This window comes from Furipterus horrens, unplaced genomic scaffold, assembly GCF_987537825.1.
Source record: "Furipterus horrens unplaced genomic scaffold, mFurHor1.1.pri manual_scaffold_17, whole genome shotgun sequence".
NCBI lineage: Eukaryota > Metazoa > Chordata > Mammalia > Chiroptera > Furipteridae > Furipterus > Furipterus horrens.
In genome coordinates, this window is record NW_028327187.1 from 39,792,751 (window position 1) to 39,812,185 (window position 19,435).

Consider the following 19,435-nt stretch of genomic DNA (forward strand, 5'->3'; position numbering starts at 1 on the left):
AAAGAGAAAATCTAATATATGGAAAAGTTTAAAGAATTGTATCTTGTACAATGTTGTATAATTGTACATCAAACACTCCTAACCCACCATTTCATTTCAACAATTCAAATTTAGTTTCATAAACTTAAATGCAGAATCTTTTAGGCTAAGTTCTTTGCATTTTTAACCCTGCCCAGGATCTAGAGTGTTAACGCAGCATGAGTTGAGTCTTTCTGAGTTTCTACGGGTTTATTCCAGGGATGAGGTGCCATGAGGAGAAAGGGAAAGCAAAGCTGTAGTCAAAGCTAAACGCCTTTTAACTGGAAGCACTGAAGGAGGAAAAGGAAAAAGAATCATAACAGGAGGAAAAGGAGAAGAGGCAGTTACTGTGGCTATTGTAGCAGCATCTCTAAAGAGTAACTCTTCCTTTTGCTCTCTTCTGATAATGGGATGCATCACCACTGCAATTTTAAGCAGTCTTCCAGTCAAGACAACCTATCCTTTTGAGGTTACCTCCAGCCTCCAGGACAAGGCTATGCTCCCTGGATGACAATCAGGTTGTTAAGAGGTATTCTTGAAAAGGGCTTCCCTATGGTGGGAAAGTGGAGAGTGGTAGCTTTTTCTTTTCTTCTGGCCTCCTAGAGTGGAAGAAAAGCCTGGGTGACAATTACTCTAGAGCAGGCAGCTGAAGCAGAAACCCCTACAATGTGTTTGCATGTTTGGGCATCTGCTTGATGTTTTAGGCAGTCAGATGGCCATTGTGAGAGAATGGAGTGTAAAAAAGTGCCTTTCTATCCCTTGTATGTCTTCCTACTGACACCCATGGGCATTTGGGGGGTTGGTGTTGCATAAGTTGCTGAAAATGTCTTTTAAAAATATCTTATTTATTTATTTATTTTCCTTTTTAATTTTATTTTATTGATTCTGCTATTACAGTTGTCTTATTTTTTTCCTTTTCCCCCTTCCACCCAACACTCCCACTCCCTCAGGCAATCACTCCACCATTGTTCATGTCCATAGGTCATGCATATAAGTTCTTTGGCTGCTCCATTTTCTATACTGTACTTTACATCCCCATGGCTGTTCTGTAGCTACCTATTTGTACTTCTTAATCCCTTCACCTTTTCATCCATTCCCCCACACCTCCCATCTCGCAGCCATCAAAACAGTCTCTGTATCTATGATTCTGTCTCTGTTCTTCTTGTTTGCTTAGTTTGATTTTTAGACTCAATTGTTAATAGACATGTATTTATTGCCATTTTATTGTTCATAGCTTTGATCTTTTTCTTAAATAAGTCCCTTTGACATTTCATATAATAATGGTTTGGTGATGATGAAGTTCTTTAGTTTTTTCTCATCTGGGAAACTCTTTACTTGCCCTTTGATTCTAAATGATAGCTTTGCTGCATAGAGCAATCTTGGCTGTAGGTTCCTGCTTTTCATGACTTTCAATATTTCTTGACAATTGCTTCTAGCCTGCAAACTTTCTTCTGAGAAATTAGTTGACAGTCTTATGCGGACTCCCCTGTAGGTAACTAACTTTTCTTGCTGCTTTTAAGATTCTCTTTTAATTTTTTACCTTTGGCATTTTTTTAATTAATTTTTTAACAAGGTTACTTTATTTTATTTTTATTATTTTATTTATCTGTTTTTAGAGAGAGGAGAAAGGAGAAAGAGAGGGAGAGAAACATCAATGTGCAGTTGACTCTTACGTGCCCCCAACTGGGGACCTGGCCTGCAACCTAGTCTTGTACCCTGACTGGGAACTGAACCAACGACACTTGGCTTGCAGGCCGACGGTCAATCCACTGAGCCACAGCAGACAGGCTACCTTTGGCATTTTAATGATGATGTGTCTTGGAGTGGGCTCTTTGCATCCATCTTCTTTGGGACTCTGTGCTTCCTGGACTTGTATGTTTATTTCCTCCACCAAATTAGGGAAGTTTTCTTTCATTGTTTTTTCAAACAAGTTTTCAATTTCTTGCTCTTCTGCTTCTCCTTCTGGCGTCCCTATGATTCAGATGTTGACACTTTTGGAGGTGTTCTAGAGTCTTCTTATTCTCATATTTTTGAATTCTTGTTTCTTTATTCTGTGCTGGTTGACTGTATTTCTTCTGTATGTTACAATTCATTGATTTGAACTCCAGTTTTTTTCCCTTCACTATTAAAAATTTTTTTCCACTTAGTGTAGCTTTCATTTCTTCCCTTAGACATTTGCCATACTCAATCATTTCTCTGAGCATCGTTTATCACCAGTGTTTTGAACTCTTCACCTGATAGGTTGGCTGTCTCCTCCTTGCTTAGTTCTTTTTCTGGAGTTTTGATCTCTTCTTTCATTTGGGCCATATTAATTGTCTCCTCAATTTGTCAGCCTCCGTATATTAGTTTATGTGTATTACGTAGAAGTTCTTTGATTCCCTGTCTCAGTGCACCTGTTACGTTGTAAGGGCAGTACCTTGGGTATTTGTCAGTGTGGGGCAACCCGTTTCGCCTTTGTGGATCTGTATGTGGAGGAAGGGTTAGAGAGGGAATAATGCTGCTTGCTAGGCACTTACCCCTTTTCCAGTCACTTCACCCACTTCCTATATGCAACTGGCACTCCTCTAGCTAATGCCCTGGTGATGTTCCCAGAGGGAGTGAGTTTGTGTAAGTTCTAAGACCCTAGGGGCCCTCTAAATGGACTCTCTTGAGGGGTGGGCACTTTCTTCTGCCACTCCAACCCTCAATGATGTGAGACTTTATTTTCCCAGGGCTGGAACCCTAGCCTGCACAATCTGGCCTGTGGCTGGGATTGCTCTCAAGGTGTCCCTCCTGGCTTATATCTACCATGGGTGAATGTGGGACTGCCTGTCTGCTGGTCGCTGCTGCTGCCTTGGTGCCACTGCCTTGCTGCCTCCACAGTGTGTCCTCTCCACCCCAGGTCCTCATCTCTGCCCCTCCTATCCATCTGGACGAATATTTCTCCTTTAAATCTTTGGTTGTTGGACTTTCATACAGTTTTATTTTTTGGTAGTTCTGGTTGTTTTTTGTTTTGAGATTAATTGTGATCCTTCTTATGGCTGAATGAGGAGGCAAAGCGTCTCTCTCTCTCTCTCTCTCTCTCTCTCTCTCTCTCCCTCCCTCTCTCTCTCTCCCTCCCTCCCTCCCTCCATCCCCCTCGCCCAAAAAATTAAGAAATATTTTTTTAAAGAGCCAAGGCAAAAGTGTTTTTGGCAGGGTGAGCTGGGCCAAGGGAGCCAACAATAATATCCTCATTGGCTTCTAACTGCGTTCTGTATTGTAGCTTTCATGGTTCCAAACCTACCCCACTTTTTCCTTCTTCCTCAATTATAGGCAGGGCCTGGAGGACTTGCATTTGTTTTCCATTGCTGTGTAAAAAATGTCAAAAATTTTAGTGTCTTACAACAACACAAATTATCTCTTAGTTTTTATAAGTCAGGAGTCCAGCTGAGTTCTCTGCTCAGGGTCTCACAAGGCTGTATTCAGTGTATCAGCCAGAAATGGGGGTTCATCAGAGGTTCCATGGTGTCTTCCAAACTGATTGGTTGTTGTCAGAATTCAGATTTTTGAGGTTGTAAGATTGAGATCTCTCTTTTTTTTAAAAAAAATGACTTGTAAAAGTGATTTGGGGGTGCAGAGAGAGACAGACATTGATTTGTTGTTCCACTTATTTATGAATTCATTTGTTGATTCTTGCATGTGCACTGACGGGAGGATCAAACTTGAAACCTTGTCATATTGGGACGATGCTCTGACCAACTGAGCTACCCGGGCAGGGTGTGGTCTCTGCTTTTTTTATAGCTATCGACCAAGTGTTGCCCTCAGCTACTAGGGGCCACCTGCCATTCCCTGTCACTTGATCCTCTACAGCCTGGAAGTTTGATCATTTAAGGCCAACAGGAGAGTATCTGCTGTAGTTTCAAATCTCTCTGATGTCTATGTCTGACCTCTAGATACTCTTTTAAAAGAGCTCACCTGATTAGGAAAGACCCACTTACACTCAAGGTGTGAGGATTGATAAGACATACACAGCGGGGGGGGGGCAATAATCCTGGGGGGCCATCTTAGAATTCTGCTTACCACAGACTCTGAAAAGTATTTCAGCCTATCAGTTTTTTTTTAAATGAGGCCAGCTGTTCTTTTCCTTGTCATTCTTTTATTCCCATTTTTTTCAATTTTTTTTTAGTAACCTTTTAAAATTTGTGCTGTTGTGTTTTGAATTTCTAAGAATTATTTCTCATCCTCTAAAGCATTCCCCACTCTGGGAAGGTAGCAAAGTTGTCAAACAGTCTTCTAAATCTTTAACTTGAACAAGACCATGGTCAGAAAATGTCAACAAACTTGGAAGATAGGCCTTTCCCTTTTCTTCTCTCTCCTTCTCTCTTTTCCCCTAGAGCCCTTAAGTCAGACAGTCTGAGAAGGAAAAGGCAACTCTGGGACTTAAGCATCTGGGTTTGGCCCAGAGAGAGTGAGTAAGTAAGCATTTAAACAAATTAACTTTAAACTTTCATTAACCATAATGAGACAGATGAAAGATATGCAATGATGAATAACGAAACTTTATATATCTGCTGGGCCAGACTTTCTGATGACCATTATTACATGACTTTAATGCTCCTTGGAAGTGGTTCTGAAGGCCTCTCATCATTTACTGGATAAAAACCTGCATTAATTCCTCTTTCTTTACTCAGCTTGCCATCTTTTTCATAGGACTTAATGCAGAAGGGTCCTTTACTGAAAGTGTGTCTCAAGTTGTCCCCATATGTTTTAAAAAGGGGACTACTTTTCCGACTGATTCTAACTTGTCACTTCAACCCCCTCTCCCACTCCTGCATTCATCCACCAATAAAACACCTAGTGAGCACCTTCTGTGTGCCTGGTTTCAGGATAGGTGCCGATGATATATCCTCATAAGCAAAATGTGTCCCCTGTCTTCAAGGTGGTGTCAGCTATGACAGAGACATATGCAAATGGCTGAAAGCTTGGAGCATGGGTGGTAACTTTTGAGGTGGGTCTCGAAGAATGTGTAGGATTTCAAGGGCATGGGGATTAGGGGGTGGTATTACAGACCAAGTGGACAGCCTGTGCAGAGCCTGAAGAATGTGAAGGAGCGTGGTATATTTAGGGAATTACTGGTGATTTTGGGAGACCAGAACATGGGGGTGTGAGAGTGGGTGGACTGCTGGTAGAATGGAGTGGGGCAGGAAACACCAGATTGCAGAGGGCCTTGAGAACTTGGCTTTCATCCTGTAGGGAGCAGGAACATGGTGAGCTAGTTCAAGCAGGGAGGCTCATGGTCAGATTGGTATTTTGGAGAGAACATTGTTATTTTTTTGAGATACCAGTGGGGCGACAGTAGTTTTTGCTAAATAGCATAAATAAAATTATAGACTAAAGGAGGCAAATCCAAGGCCACTGTTAAAAATCCCTGGTACAGTTAAAAAACAAATTAACTTTAAACTTTTCTTTGCTATAAGGAGACGCCTGACAGAAATAACAATGATCCATCTATGAGGGGATACTGGTAATACAGAGCTCCAGTTAGTAAAGTCATTCTGAGGGTGAACGGAAACAGGTTTTGCCAGTGATGGTGGCTGTAAAGTAGGAGGGGGAAGGGTGTCTGTTCCTGAAACCTCCTCCATGAGGGTCAGGGCCTAGCTCAGTTGAGTGGGGCTCCACTCCAAGGGGTTTTGTGGCTTGTACACCTAAGAATAGACTCTATGCACCAAGGACAAGAGGGGCCCAAGAATACTTGGTTCTGCACAGGTGAATAATCTTGGGGTGAGGTCCACCTTGCTGGGAGGGAAGGCAGATCCTGCTAAGTTGGGAAATAAGAAGGTTCCTCTCTCAGGACAAGTCTTCCTCTGCCTCTCATAGTACGCCTCTACTTCTAAGAAATTGCTGACCACAAGATGGTGTTTGCATTACCGCCCCCCCTTTTTTTTTTACTGAATTTAGGTATGCAACAAACATTTATTGAGTGCCTGCTATGTGCCAAGTACCACTGTAGGTGCTAGGAGATCAGTGATGAACAAAATAGGGCAAGGTCCTTTCCCTTAGGGAATTTACCTTCTGGTAGAAGAGACAGACAAGAAACCAGTAATGAAATTAATATAGAATATACCTTCAGGTAGTGACGTGTGGTATGAAGACGTTATAGAGGATGATGTGATGGAGACAGACTGGGAGGGCTTTAACTAGGATGATCATGAAGGTCCTCTCTGGAAGGTAGCATTTGAGCTGACTTGAATGCTACAAAAGAATCAGCCATGCAACTAACTAGGGAAAGAACTCTCCAGGCAGCAGGAGCAGCAAATGCAAAGACCCTGAGATTGATAGGGGTGAGTGTATTGGGCATTAGTAAGAAGGCCAGTGAGTTTGAAGAGAAGGGAGAAAGTAAGAGGGTAGCAGGATCAATGTGTAGTGGGATATTGGCATGGGGTCAGATCACATAAGGCCCAATGTAAGGAGTTGGGATTTGCTCTGAATGTGATGGCAAACCACTGGGAGGATTTGAGCATAGGGCTCACATAACTGATGCGGTTGCTGTGTGGAGAATAGGCTCACAAAGATGGAACCGGGGAGACCAGTTATTGCAGTGATCCAGCAACAAGATAATGGCAGTTCAAACAAGGCAAGAAATGGTTGGATTATAGAAATATATTGAAGGAAGAGTCATAGGATTTACTATTGGATTAGATGTGGTATGGAAAACAAAATATAGGAATCAATGATTCCTAGATTTTAGTTGGAGCATCTGGTTAGTGGCATTTCCTGAGATGAGGAAAACTGGAGGAAGATTGAGTGTAAGAGAAACCAAGAGTTTGCTATGCACCATGAGGTGGAGATGGTGGCTGGGCAATTGGTTAGAGGAATATGGATTTCCGCAAAGAGGTCCAGTTTAGATACAGAGATTTTGGAGTCCAGAATGTAGATAGCATTTAAAGCCTGAATGAGATAATCTAGGATATGGTAGCCACATGCCACATGTGTCTATTGAGCACTTTTGAAATGAGGCTAGCCCAAATCGAGATGTGCTATATGTTTAAAATACAAATCAGATTTCAAATGCTTAGTGTAAAAAAATATAAAATATCTCATTGATATTATTTTTGTAATGATTACATGTTGAAATGAAAATAATTAGGTTCTATGAGTTAAATAAAATATTATTAAAAGTAACATCACCTGCTTCTTTTTGCTTTTTAAAATGTAGCTACTAGAAAATTAAAAATTGCATATGTGGCTCATAGTACCAGTCTCAGAAATGCTTGTACATAAATAAGAGGGTGGAGGACAGAACCCTTGAGTGCTACATTTCAAATTCAGTGAGGAGAAACAGGAGGTTGAGAAGTAACAGCCAATGAGAAAAATTGTAGGTGGTGTTGGTGATAAAGGCAAGTGATAAAGTTATTCAGAAAGAAGGAGTTGTCAGATGCTGCTGGGAAGTCCAGTGTGCTTGCTGACTTTCACAGGAGCCGTTTTGGTGGGGTGGTTTGGAAGTCATTCGATTTGGAAGTCTGATTTGAGAGCTCAGGAGAATGAAAAATGAAGACATAAAGGCAGTAAGTATAGATAACTCTTGAATTTTGCTTTAAAGAGATGCATAGAAATGTAGTGGTAGCAGGAAGAAGATTCCCACTAAAGGGAGGTTTGTGCGTTTTGCTGTGGTCATTGGTTTGTTTATTTAGAAGGGAAGACAACTCGGCTGATGGTGGTGCCGTCCTCAGGGCCTTAGGATTCAGTTGGGGAAATAAGGTAAGTATACCAGACAGAATTTGAGACAATCTGAACTCAAGAGCTAGTTAAATGGAATGATAGTTAAATTGAATAATTCTGTTAGTGCGCCAGGGATTCGGATGCTGCCAAGATGCTCCCTTTCTTTGTTCTCCCATTAGTCTTTCATACTGGGTGGGGAAAAAGCAAGTTTACAGTTGTGAGTACAGGAAACAGAGTTTATTCTTGTATTATTATTTATTCATTATTGTATTTTTTTTCCTTATGAAAAATTATTTTTTAAAAGATTTTATTTATTTATTTTTTGAGAGAGGGGAAGGGAGGGAGAAAGAGAACGGGGAGAAACATCGATGTGCAAGAGAAACATTGATCAGTTGCCTCTCGCACACCCCTAGCTGGGGGCCTGTCCCGCTACCCAGTCATGTAACCTGACTGGGAATCAAGCCAGCGAACTTTTGGTTCATGGGATGATGGCAAACTCACTGAGCCATACCAGTCAGGGCTATATTTCTGGTTCTATAAACAAACTGCTTGTTGTATCCTTTGCTCCCTTTTATAATGGATTGTTTGTTTTTTATTGGATAGTGTATGCTCTTGAAAAATTAAGAAAATTGAGCCCTATATCTATATCTATTTCAAGTATTGTTTCCTAGTTTGATAACCTTCTGTAACTGTTTTTATGGTGGAAGTTTTAAATTTTGATGTAGTCAAATGCCTTTATATTTTGTGCCTTATCAATACAATTTTGTCTCCCTGGGTGCACCCTGCAAAAGGAGTGGGCCCCAACACAAGGTAATAGAGCAAGAATTTTACATTTGGGGGGGGTGGGGCTAGGTAACAGCTTTATTGAGATATAATTTACATACTGTACAATTAATCCATTTAAAGTATAAAATTCAATGCATTTTAATGTATTCAAAGATTTGTATGACCATCACCACAATTAATTTTTGAACATTTTCATTACCTCAGAAAGAAACCCTGTAGTGTCACTCAACTGCCCCCGCCCCAAGAAATCCTATCTCCTCAGCCAAAAGTAGGACACTTTCTGTGACTGTCGTCGTCGTCGGCAGCCGTCCGTCTCGAGAGACGATGGCGTAGCTTCTTGAGAGTCTATCTGCACCGCCGAGAATGGCTGTGCAGTCCGACTCGGGAGTGATAATCCCTGCCGCACTTGTTACAGGTGAAGGCAGATGGCTGTTGTTGCTGCTGTTGACGCTGCTTCCGCCTCGATCTTTTCTGGACCGCCTCCTCATTGCGCGCAGCCTCCGCGCGTGACGTACCTTGCCTGACCGCGAGCCTGCAGGCTAGGCGGTCGTCTGCTTGAACTTCCCATGTGTTGAGATTGATGGAGCATTGTGTCATATCCTTTTTGCAGATGTCTTTGAACCGCAGTTTTGGGCGCCCTGTCATCCTCTGGCCTTCTGCTAGCTCGCCGTAGAGGAGGTCTTTGGGAATACGGCCTGCATCCATTCTTTTGACATGGCCGAGCCACCTGAGGCGTCTCTCACTAAGAACTGCATGCAAACTGCTCATGTTGGCTCGCTTCAGCACCTTGGTGTTGGGGACCTTATCCTGCCAGGCGACATGCAGGACGCGTCGCAGGCACCTCATGTGGAAGCTGTTGAGTTTCCTTTCGTGCCTTGCGTAGGTGGTCCACGACTCGCTGCCATAGAGGAGAGTGCTGAGTACGCAGGCTTGGTAGATGCGCAGTCTGGTTTTCTCAGTGAGGCTGGAATTGTTCCACGCTCGCCGGTTCAGTTTGGCCATAACTGTGGCTGCCCTGGCGATTCTCCGGTTGACCTCCAAGTCGACTGACAGAGAGCTCGAGATTGTGGACCCGAGGTAAGTGAAGTCGTTGACAACCTCCAGGGTGTATCCGTCGATGGTGATGCATGGGGGAGTCCCCGTGCCTTGAGCCATAACGTTCGTCTTCGTCAGGCTGATGGCTAGTCCGAACTCCTTGCATGCGTGGGAAAGGCAAGTGAGTAGCTGCTGGAGTCCCTCTTCGGAGTGTGATGTCAAGGCTACGTTGTCGGCAAAGAGCATCTCACGGATGAGCACCTCTTTGACTTTGGTGTTGGCTCGTAGACGGGCCAGGTTGTAGAGCTCGCCATCGGATCTGGTGTGAATGAAGACACCCTCGCTGCAGTCCTTAAAGGCGTAGTGGAGGAGCATGGAGAAGAAGATTCCGAACAGCGTAGGCGCGAGGACGCAGCCCTGCTTTACTCCGCTGCTGACTGGGAAGGCCTCAGAGGTTGCGCCGTTGTAGGACACCGTGCTGTGCATGTTGTCGTGAAAGGACATGACCACAGCAAGCAGATGTGGTGGACAGCCAATCTTCCGTAGCAAGCCGAAGAGTCCGCTTTGACTGACCAGATCAAACGCCTTCGTGAGGTCGATAAAGGCGAGGTAGAGTGGTTTATGCTGCTCGTGACACTTCTCCTGCAGCTGGTGTAGGGAGAAGATCATGTCCACTGTTGATCGGCCAGCTCTGAAGCCACACTGGGACTCTGGGTAGACGCGGGAAGCAAGGGTCTGCAGGCGGGCAAGAGCGACCCGGGCGAATACTTTGCCGACGACGCTGAGGAGAGAGATGCCCCGGTAGTTGTTGCAGTCGCTGCGGTCTCCTTTGTTCTTGTACATGGTGATAATGTTGGCGTCTCTCATATCCTGAGGGATGTAACCCTCCTTCCAGCAGAGACAGAGTAGATGGTGGAGCGGCTGTAGCAGGACTGGTTTCCCGCTCTTTAGGATTTCTGGAGGGATTCCGTCGCTTCCTGGTGCTTTCCCGCAAGCGAGGCGGTCGATGGCTTTGCCGAGCTCTGCCGCAGTAGGTGGGGTGTCTAGCTCCTCCATGACTGGTAGGTCTGGGATGGCGTTAAGAGCAGTGTCTGTTACGGTGTTCCTCGTCGCGTACAGCTCGAGGTAGTGCTCGGTCTACCGCCGCATTTGCTGTTCCTGGTCAGTGATGACCTCACCTGTCTTGGACTTAAGGGGGGCGATCTTGGAGGGGATTAGGCCTGTTGCCTTCTTGATACCCTCATACATTCCTCGTGCATTGCCTATATCGGCGGCTTCCTGGATGCTTCTGCACAGGTTTAGCCAATAGGTGTTGGCACAGTGGCGGGCGGTCTTCTGGACTTTGTTCCTGGCAGCCTGTAGAGCTTGAAGTGTACTGGGAGTGGGCGTGGCCTTGTAAGCCAGTAGGGCCTTCCTCTTAGCCTCGATCACGGGTTCCATTTCTTCCCAGTGAGCCTCGTACCAGTCAGCGTTCTTCCGCTCTTTCTTCCCGTAAGCAATAATGGCGGAGTTGTATATGGCGTCGCGGAGACGTGACCAATTGGATTCGATAATGTCGTCTGCCGCCATTCCCTCGCCAAGTGCATCTTCCATCCTGTTGATGAATTGCTGGGTCTTAACTGGGTTGCTGGCACAACTGGTGTTGATGCGTGGGCGACCCTTCATCTTGGAGTGGTGCAACCTCTTCGGCGTTATGCGCACCTTGCTTACCACGAGGGCATGGTCCGTGTCGCAGTCTGCACTGTGGTAGCTGCGGGTGAGGAGGGTGCTGCCAATATCCGTTCTTCTGGTGATGACGAGGTCAAGCTGGTGCCAGTGGCGGGAGTGGGGGTGCCTCCATGACACCTGGTGGATCTCTTTGCACTTGAAGAATGTGTTTGTCACGCACAGGCCGTGGTGACACGAAAGCTCAAGCAGTCGCTGACCATTCTCATTGATCTTTCCTCTCCCAAAGTTTCCGAGGCAGGTAGGCCAGGCCATGTGGTCGGCTCCTACTCTTGCGTTGAAGTCTCCAAGGAGATAAAGAGCGTTACTTCTGGGGATCTTGGATAACGCTTCGTCCAGTGCATGGTAGAACTGTTCTTTCTCTTCGGTGGTGGCGCAGAGGGTTGGGGCATACGCGCTAAGAATGCTGACTGGGCCGAAAGTTGTTGACAATCGGAGGGTAAGTAATCTCTCTGTGCCTCCTGTGGGTGGCTCTATGGAGTTAACAAGCGTGTTCTTCACAGCGAACCCAACACCGTGCTGTCTTGGTTGGTTCGGAGACTTCCCTTGCCAGTAGAAGGTGTAGTTGGTTTCTCTGATAGTTCCGTTGTCGGCCAACCGGGTCTCCTGTAGAGCCGCAATGTCGATGTTTAGTCGTGCCAGTTCCCTGTCGATGACGGCGGTTTTCCTGGCACCATTGACCCACGGAAGGTCTGCAGTAAGTCCAGGACACATGGTCCTGATGTTCCAGCTAGCGAGGCGAAGAGCTGGAGGCTTCTTTCTTGTTGTTTGCTTGGAATTGCCTGGTGCGAGTGTTTTGTGGCCCACTTTTCGAGAGATGCCTCTCTGATCCCCACGCACCCAGTGGGGCAGGTGAGCCATGGCGAGACGGCACCTAATTGGCTGGGGGCTGCCCAGCTTGAGGCGGGCGGTAGCTGTCCAGTGAGGTGTGATGACCTCTCCCACCGTCAGAGGAGACCCCTGGCGCTCGTTTCCTTCGCCAATCGGATGAGCTTATAACCGGTATCTGTCTCCTCCCGTGTTGAGTGGACATCTTGCGATGATGCTGGAGTGTCCTCTCCAGTGAAGCTACAAAGCCCGGGCAGGGTGATATGGAGGGCCAGCTGTTGCCCATGCAGCAGACCCCCCCTCTCTTCGCAGCTGAAGGATCCAAGGGGAAAGACAGAGTCAATACAGCTTGGCTTCAGGTGCGACTATGTATTTGTCTATTCTGGACATTTTATTTCAATGGACTCATTGTCTTTTTTTAAAGGAAAGATAATTCTCTTTGTATACTTTGTACACAGTACTTTTCTTCTTGAATAATTTGAGGCTCTAACTCAGCGCTTTTCAACATTTTTTTATCTCATGGCGCACATAAACGAATCACTAAAATTTTGTGGCACACCAAAAAATATATTTTTGCCCATCTGACAAAAAGTAGGTATAATTTTGATTGATTTACAAAAAAATAATAATAGTAATTACCTACCCTTGTTGTTCCGCAGTGAATTCCAAAAAAAAATCAGGTGCCTTTACTTGTATATAAGGATTTCTGCTACTAAGAATTAACCAATCAGATGCAACCTTATTATGTGATGTGACCAGTACAATGCAAGTCTATTATATATGACTTATATATGGTTCAAGACAGGGCAGTCACACCATATAGCTATTGTTGTGTTGGCTGTTGTCATTTTTTTGTTTTACAGTCTAAGGGAAAACAGGTCAGTGTCCCTCACTAAATAGTCCGGTATTGAATATTTTAAAAATTCTTGTCGTATACCGGTTGAGAACTGCTGCTCTAAATGAAGGATAATGAGTAGCGTAAAATGATTGTGCTACATTCTGGATATCAAAAGCTGATCTTTTTCTTTTCCGTTGTATATTTTACTTTAGCGATCCTACTGTGACTGAATCAATAGACGATACTTTTGATACCTTGGAAGTTCTGGAAGCTAGTGACGAGGGTAAGTAACCCAATAAAATCTTTCTCTTAAAGATATTTTTACAATTTTATTTATTTGTTTATTTTCAGAGAGAGAGGGGAAGGAAGGGAGAGAGACATTGATGTGTCAGAGAAACATCAGTTGGTTGTCTCTCACATGCCTCCAGCCAGGGACCTGGCCCATAACCCAGGCTGCCCTGACTGGGAATCAAACCAGCAACCTTTTAGTCCACAGGCCTGCACTCAATCCAGTGAGCCACACCAGCCAGGGCCCAATAAAATCTTGATAACTGGAACTAGATTCGTTTACTGTATTTAACAACCAAGAATTAACCAATCAAGAAAGATAATCCAGTCACAAGCAAATAAGTTCATACCAAATTTCTAACAACATTAAGCTCAGTCCACATTTACTTTTTAGCCTTCTATACTCTTCACTTTCCTTTCCAATCTAATAGTCAAAAGGTTTGTCTGAGGCCCTGCAATCTTCTCTGGGTATGATTATCAGGTTCAACTTACTAAGGCAGGGGAAGTATTTCTGCTTACTCAGAAAAATCAGAGCAGCCCATGATCGGAAAGATTCAACTGAGGTTTTACTGTAGTTAGTAATCTAAATTTAACCAACAATAAAGAGGGGATAGAAACAAAAAAATGCCATCATAGGCTTCTGCTACGTAGGATTCCACTTACAAAAATTTCCTTCTTGGAAAACTTACTCAGATGGGTATCTATTGCCTGTATTATGGTGCCAACTATATGTGTAATAGGTGCCCATGAGTGATAGAAAGGGAGGCCAAAATCACTAAACAATGATAAGCTTTATTGACATCAAAAAATGGATAAAAAGAACCTAAGACTTAAAATGAAATATTGAACTTAAAGACAGAACTGCATTTAACAGTTCACTGGGTTGTTCTTCAATTTTCGCTGAGTTTTTTCAGTAGTATATGCTGAAGAAGATTTGCTATGGAAAGACAGAAATAAGGGAACCTTTTTGTGGCTTCCTGGAGGCCTGACCTCACTGATCATATAGGGCAAGGGAGAGTGAGTCTGGTGCATGGATCTTTTAGGAGGAGAATTGGGTCTTCATCTGTGTCACCATTGTTTAGTATTAGGCCTCAGAGAGAATGATTAGACACTCAAAATTACTTAATTAGTGAGTGAGTAAATAAATAAATAAATAAATAAATGATAAGCCTCCTCACCTAGGCAACCCCAACCACTAAACCAACTACCTATCTTTCTGAATATGAGTTAGATAGGTGCCTACAAAAGAAGATGCCAATGCAGTGCAGCTTGGCGAAGAATGGAGGTAAGAAAATGCCTTTCTTCTGTTCCCAAGATTTTTTAAAAAGTCCAAACATGTGAGTAATTTTTAGTATTACTTATTGTTAGCCAGACACTAAGGTGACTGTTTGGAGGTCGAAAAGAAGAAGAGCTCGTTAGAAATGTTTTCCTTCCAAGCAGGAGTGCAAGAGAACAAGGTCATCATTATGTGACACATTTTTAAAGCTCAGTTCAGCTTATGTGGGCTGCTTGTGTGCATGGCGGATAAGCAAATGTACAACCCAGCAGCAATGATTCCATCATTGGATTTAACAATGTTTTCTTCTCTGGGGGGAAACCTGCCTGCCATGAGCCATTTTCTGGCACGTGACACACTACAGGCCCTGATTGGATGAAGATGTTGAAAGCTACTTCCTGTTTGGGAATACATAGTCCTTGGGTTTGGACCCAGAAATGAATGGCTTTGTTATAGGAGAAGTCTAGACAGCTGTCAGCTCACTGACCACCACTGCTGTACCTTATGGGACATAAGGTATCCAGTGTATAGGTGACCTACATAGACATCACTGGACACAACTGTGGGTTTTCACCCAAAACTGCTGTATAGGTCTATCTGCCCATTATACTTTTAGCAGCTCTTTAAACCAGCCCACTCAGGACTCAGCTGCTGGCAATTTAAAGGTACTCCTTTACAAAGAAAGCTTGAAAGATCAATTTGTACATTTGAATACATGGCAAATCTCTTGGATTCCATTAGGGTTCAAAAGTAATACAGCATGTGGACAGCTCCCAGCTTTGTAACTCACTCTCGGTTCATCTCCATAGATGGTGTCTGATGTGGTAAGGGATGGGGAGGTCTAATCTAGAGTAGGCTGAAGACTTGGAATCTTGCAGCTGACATTGACTGTCTGGCAATGGTAAGGTCATCCGTCTCAAGCTTCTAAGTCACTGACCTAGATCAATGAGCATCCCACCCACCATGTGTAATCATTACTATCTCTTGGTGCTCCCCCAACTCCCCACTGACAAAGCTATACCACCACCATAACCAGAGCTATGCTACAGGGAAGATGGAAACATTCTTTTCCGTCTAGTGCCCATAAACGAAAGAGACACACATTGCTTAAGGCACTTTGAATCCTCATGGAAAAATAAGTTGTTTTGCCCAGTAAAAATGGAAAATTGGGGGGAAATTGGAATGCATGCATACTTAATTTTACAGTTCTACAGTTACTAGTAATTTTGTTAGTTTAGGAACGTAAAAATGTGTTAATGCATACTTTTGTTTGGTCATATAATGGTAATGGCAGGTACATTCAGTTTTGCAGCCTGAAAAGTTTCTTTGAAGTGCTTTGATTCAGTTATGAAGTGTTTATAAATTGTGTGACAAATATCTCTGCTGGGTTATGAGAAGCAGGCTTGCAACTCCAAATCCTCCAGCTTCGCCCTCGTCTCTTCCGTTCTGGCATTTTGAAGCAAGAGAGGCAATAATCACTGTTTCCAAAGACTCTGAACATAAAATTTCTCCCCTTTCCAAAGGCCAGAAAGAGATCCATCTGTCAAGAATTAATCAATCATATTAATTCTGTTTGAAAAAATGGCAATGCCTGCAAAGGCTAAAATACAGGATGCTCCTTCCTGTTTGTGAAGGGACACTTCCCAATTCATCCTCACTGGGTGGGAATTACTTACTGGCTCACAGTAGCTTGAGAGACTGTGCATCTCTCTTCCCAAATGTCATGTTGGTGGCTTGAAATTGACTGAGGTGAGTATTTACACCACAAAAATAGGAAAATACTCAAGAGCATGTTCCCCAGAGATCCACTTGGTAAAAATTTTTCAGTAAAAAAACTAATTATAGCCCTGGCTGGTGTGGCTGAGTGGACTGAGCACCACCCTGCAAATAAAAAGGTCACTGGTTGGATTCCCAGTCAGGGCAAATGCCTGGGTTGTGGGCCAGGTCCCTGGTCCCTGGCTGGGGGTATGGGAGAGGCAACCAACTGATGTTTCTCTCAAACATCGATGTTTCCTTCCTCTCTCCCTCCCTTCTTTTCTCTTTAAAAATAAATAAATAAAATATTTTATAAAGCTAATTATAATAATTAGTATAGTATAGTAATGAGGATTTTACATAAAAATCTCACTATTTCATAGATTTTAGAAATCACTTTGGGGTGGGGAGATTAAGAGAAGGCAAGATAACAAAATGTCGATTACTTTAGAGCCAACATTTTCACATTGAATCCTCATAGTAGTTCTCTGAGGTCAAAGATTTTAAATATTTTCATTTTATTGTCATAGAAATTAGTTTAATTTTTCTTGTAGAAAATTAAAGAAAGGAACTTGGAAAATATGTGTTTTCTATTGTATCTTCATGTTTTATTTTTTATATCTCTAGGTAGAATTACCAAGTATGTCCCAACCATGACTCTATATAAACACTTCTTAGTAGATGAGAATGGCCCAAATCATACAAAACTGAAATTACTTAAGAAACGATTACCAAGCAAACAGTCCTACAGTTTGTCTTTTTCAAATCCTCACCCAAGGACATTTTGTCCCATTGCTTTTAGAGAGAGAGGAAGGGGCAGGGAGAGAGAAACATTAATGTGAGACAGAAACATTGTTCGGTTGCCTTCTACTATGTGCTCTGACCAGGAATTGAACCCACAACCTGAGTATGTACCCTGACAGGGGATCGAACCCATGACCTTTAGGTCTGTGGGATGATGCTTCAACCAACTGAGCCATACCAGCCAGGGCTACAGTCTTTTTTTTATTTTTTATTGCCCTTTCCATGCTAGCTTCTTTTTCTCTAATCATGTATATTTTAGAGCTCACTATTGACTTAGAGATGTGGGGCTGCTTCCCTTTATCTATAGATTAGATAGATAGAATTGAATCTGGTCTTAATAAACAACTAATTATTGATTACCTAATACAAGCTCAAATTTACTAACACTTGCTACACACTGGATATTATGCTAAGCTCTTTACCTACATTATTTGCAATTTACATCAACCCCAATAAAAGCCAGTGTTTTTAAATTATAGGATGTTTAAGGATGACTGCTCAGTGATCTCAATGTAAGGGAAGTGACAAACTGTTGGTAGTCTGTGCCCCTCAATGGACTCAGTTGTCTCTTGAATGTCACAGCTTGCCTTGCATTGTGTTAGTTGCTAAAGGGATGCTAATGAGGGCCTACCTACAGCTTTGATGGGGGGGATAATACCTAAGATGTATAATTATATCTTCTTATTTTCTCATGACACCTAAAATGTAGTACTTGATCTTAATGAATATTTATTGAATGGATGAATCAATGTGCAGACTAGAGAGCATTCAGACACAAAACTTTTGGTGCCAACACTCAAGTTTTAGATGTACAGAGAGAAACATGAATTATAATAATTGGTCGGCAACTGGACTTTAGGCAGGCCTTGAAGTTTAGAAACCTCTCTAATAGGCAGGCCCAGTAGTAATCAATACATGAATAGGTCATACCATTTCAGAACTAGAAAAAGCTCTAGCATTTCCCAAGTATATTTTTCCAGACATTCTGCCAACGTGTATTTGGGAGACAATATTGTTGTCCAGTTTCTTGGAGCTTCACTATACACGTAGGGATGTTGGAAGTTTCAGGAAACTTGCTGGAAAGCAGACCCCTAAACTTTGTCTAATCCAGTGTCTCCCGGGTTGAATGAACTGCAGATCCATTTTCCAGGCAACAGATCCATGTGTAGCCCTCTGAACATATTTTGGGAGAGGCTGATTAGTGTGATCCCCTCATGTTTCTGCTGAGTGCCAGAGGCTGAGTGATTTACCCAAGGTCACAGAGTTAATTGACAGCAGATCCAAACCAAAAACTCTAGAGTTTTCTGACTTTTGGGTGGTGCTTTCCATTATATCACTAAGCCTTTGTAATACCAGCCCTGTTGGCAACTCCCTTGCTGGGTCCATCACTGCCAGCAACATGGTTGTGCTGGCAAGAGTACTTCCAGAGACCAGATTGTTGGGAATGGCAACGAGACACCTCAGTTGGTAAATAAATCACTGCATGTGACAGAAATAAGAGCTAATTCCTTCCTTCTGAAGAATGTAGTGCTAACTTTCCCCCTCTTTCCTCTTCTATGGAGCCCCGATAAAGACATATGCGCTTACTAGGAAACTAAAGAAAGCCCAATCAGAGCCTTAGGAACAGTTAAAGCTCACATTCCTCACTACTGTCCTGGTAGTTATTATATTATATATAAAGCAACCTTTCAATTATCTACATGTGCAGAGGGCAGCAGCCCTGTAGATAATCCAAACCAATCAGCAGTGATTGAAGAAGACATATAATGCACGTAATACACATGCATGCACACACATGCCTGCCCCTTGTAAAACCCTGTGGTATCCAATTTTGTCATGCCTTTTGCACAGATGGCTTTTCTTCTTTTTGATTCTCAGCCTTCTCCCTTGTTCATAAATTCCTTCCTCAAGAAACTCTTCCCTGAATGTATCAACTGACTGCATTGACTCTTTGGGTCTGCATTCTTTCAGCACACAGGCTGGGCAATATCAACTCACATACAGGGTACTGAAGCCTTGGGTAGTACCAGCTCCTGCTTGGATTCCACATGTGGGAGCTTAGCTCCCCGACTGGATTGTGATGACTCCAGCCACCAGGGTGGAGTTTGGGGGGTAACAAGTGCTTATGTTGGCTCAATAATTGCTGCATATGAGTTAACTTCTTAGGGCCAGAAAACAGGTGTATATTAAGAGTCGACATTGAGAGAAAAGTGAATGCCTGGTGAGTTGGGCCTGAATCGAGGCTGCCCAAACACCATACACAAGCTGGGGACTGAGCTTCTGCTCTCACCAGCAACTCAGATACTTTATCATTGAGTATTAAGAAGAGAACAAACCAAATGAATTGTGCTGTGGCCCCTGGGAGCAAGGGCCAAGGTCTACAGGACACTTGTGATCATGGT

At 43.3% G+C, this 19,435-nt stretch overlaps 1 protein-coding gene across 1 annotated transcript in view; it reads left to right on the top strand.

Moving 5' to 3' along the window:
* Positions 1–14,449: 14,449 nt before the first annotated feature.
* Positions 14,450–19,435, top strand: part of KIAA1210 (KIAA1210 ortholog) — a 29,234-nt gene continuing 24,248 nt past the window's right edge. Inside the window, exon 1 of the mRNA XM_090264044.1 lies at positions 14,450–14,483. Within this exon, the coding sequence (XP_090120170.1) occupies positions 14,450–14,483 (34 nt within the window). The remainder of the gene's footprint in view (positions 14,484–19,435) is intronic.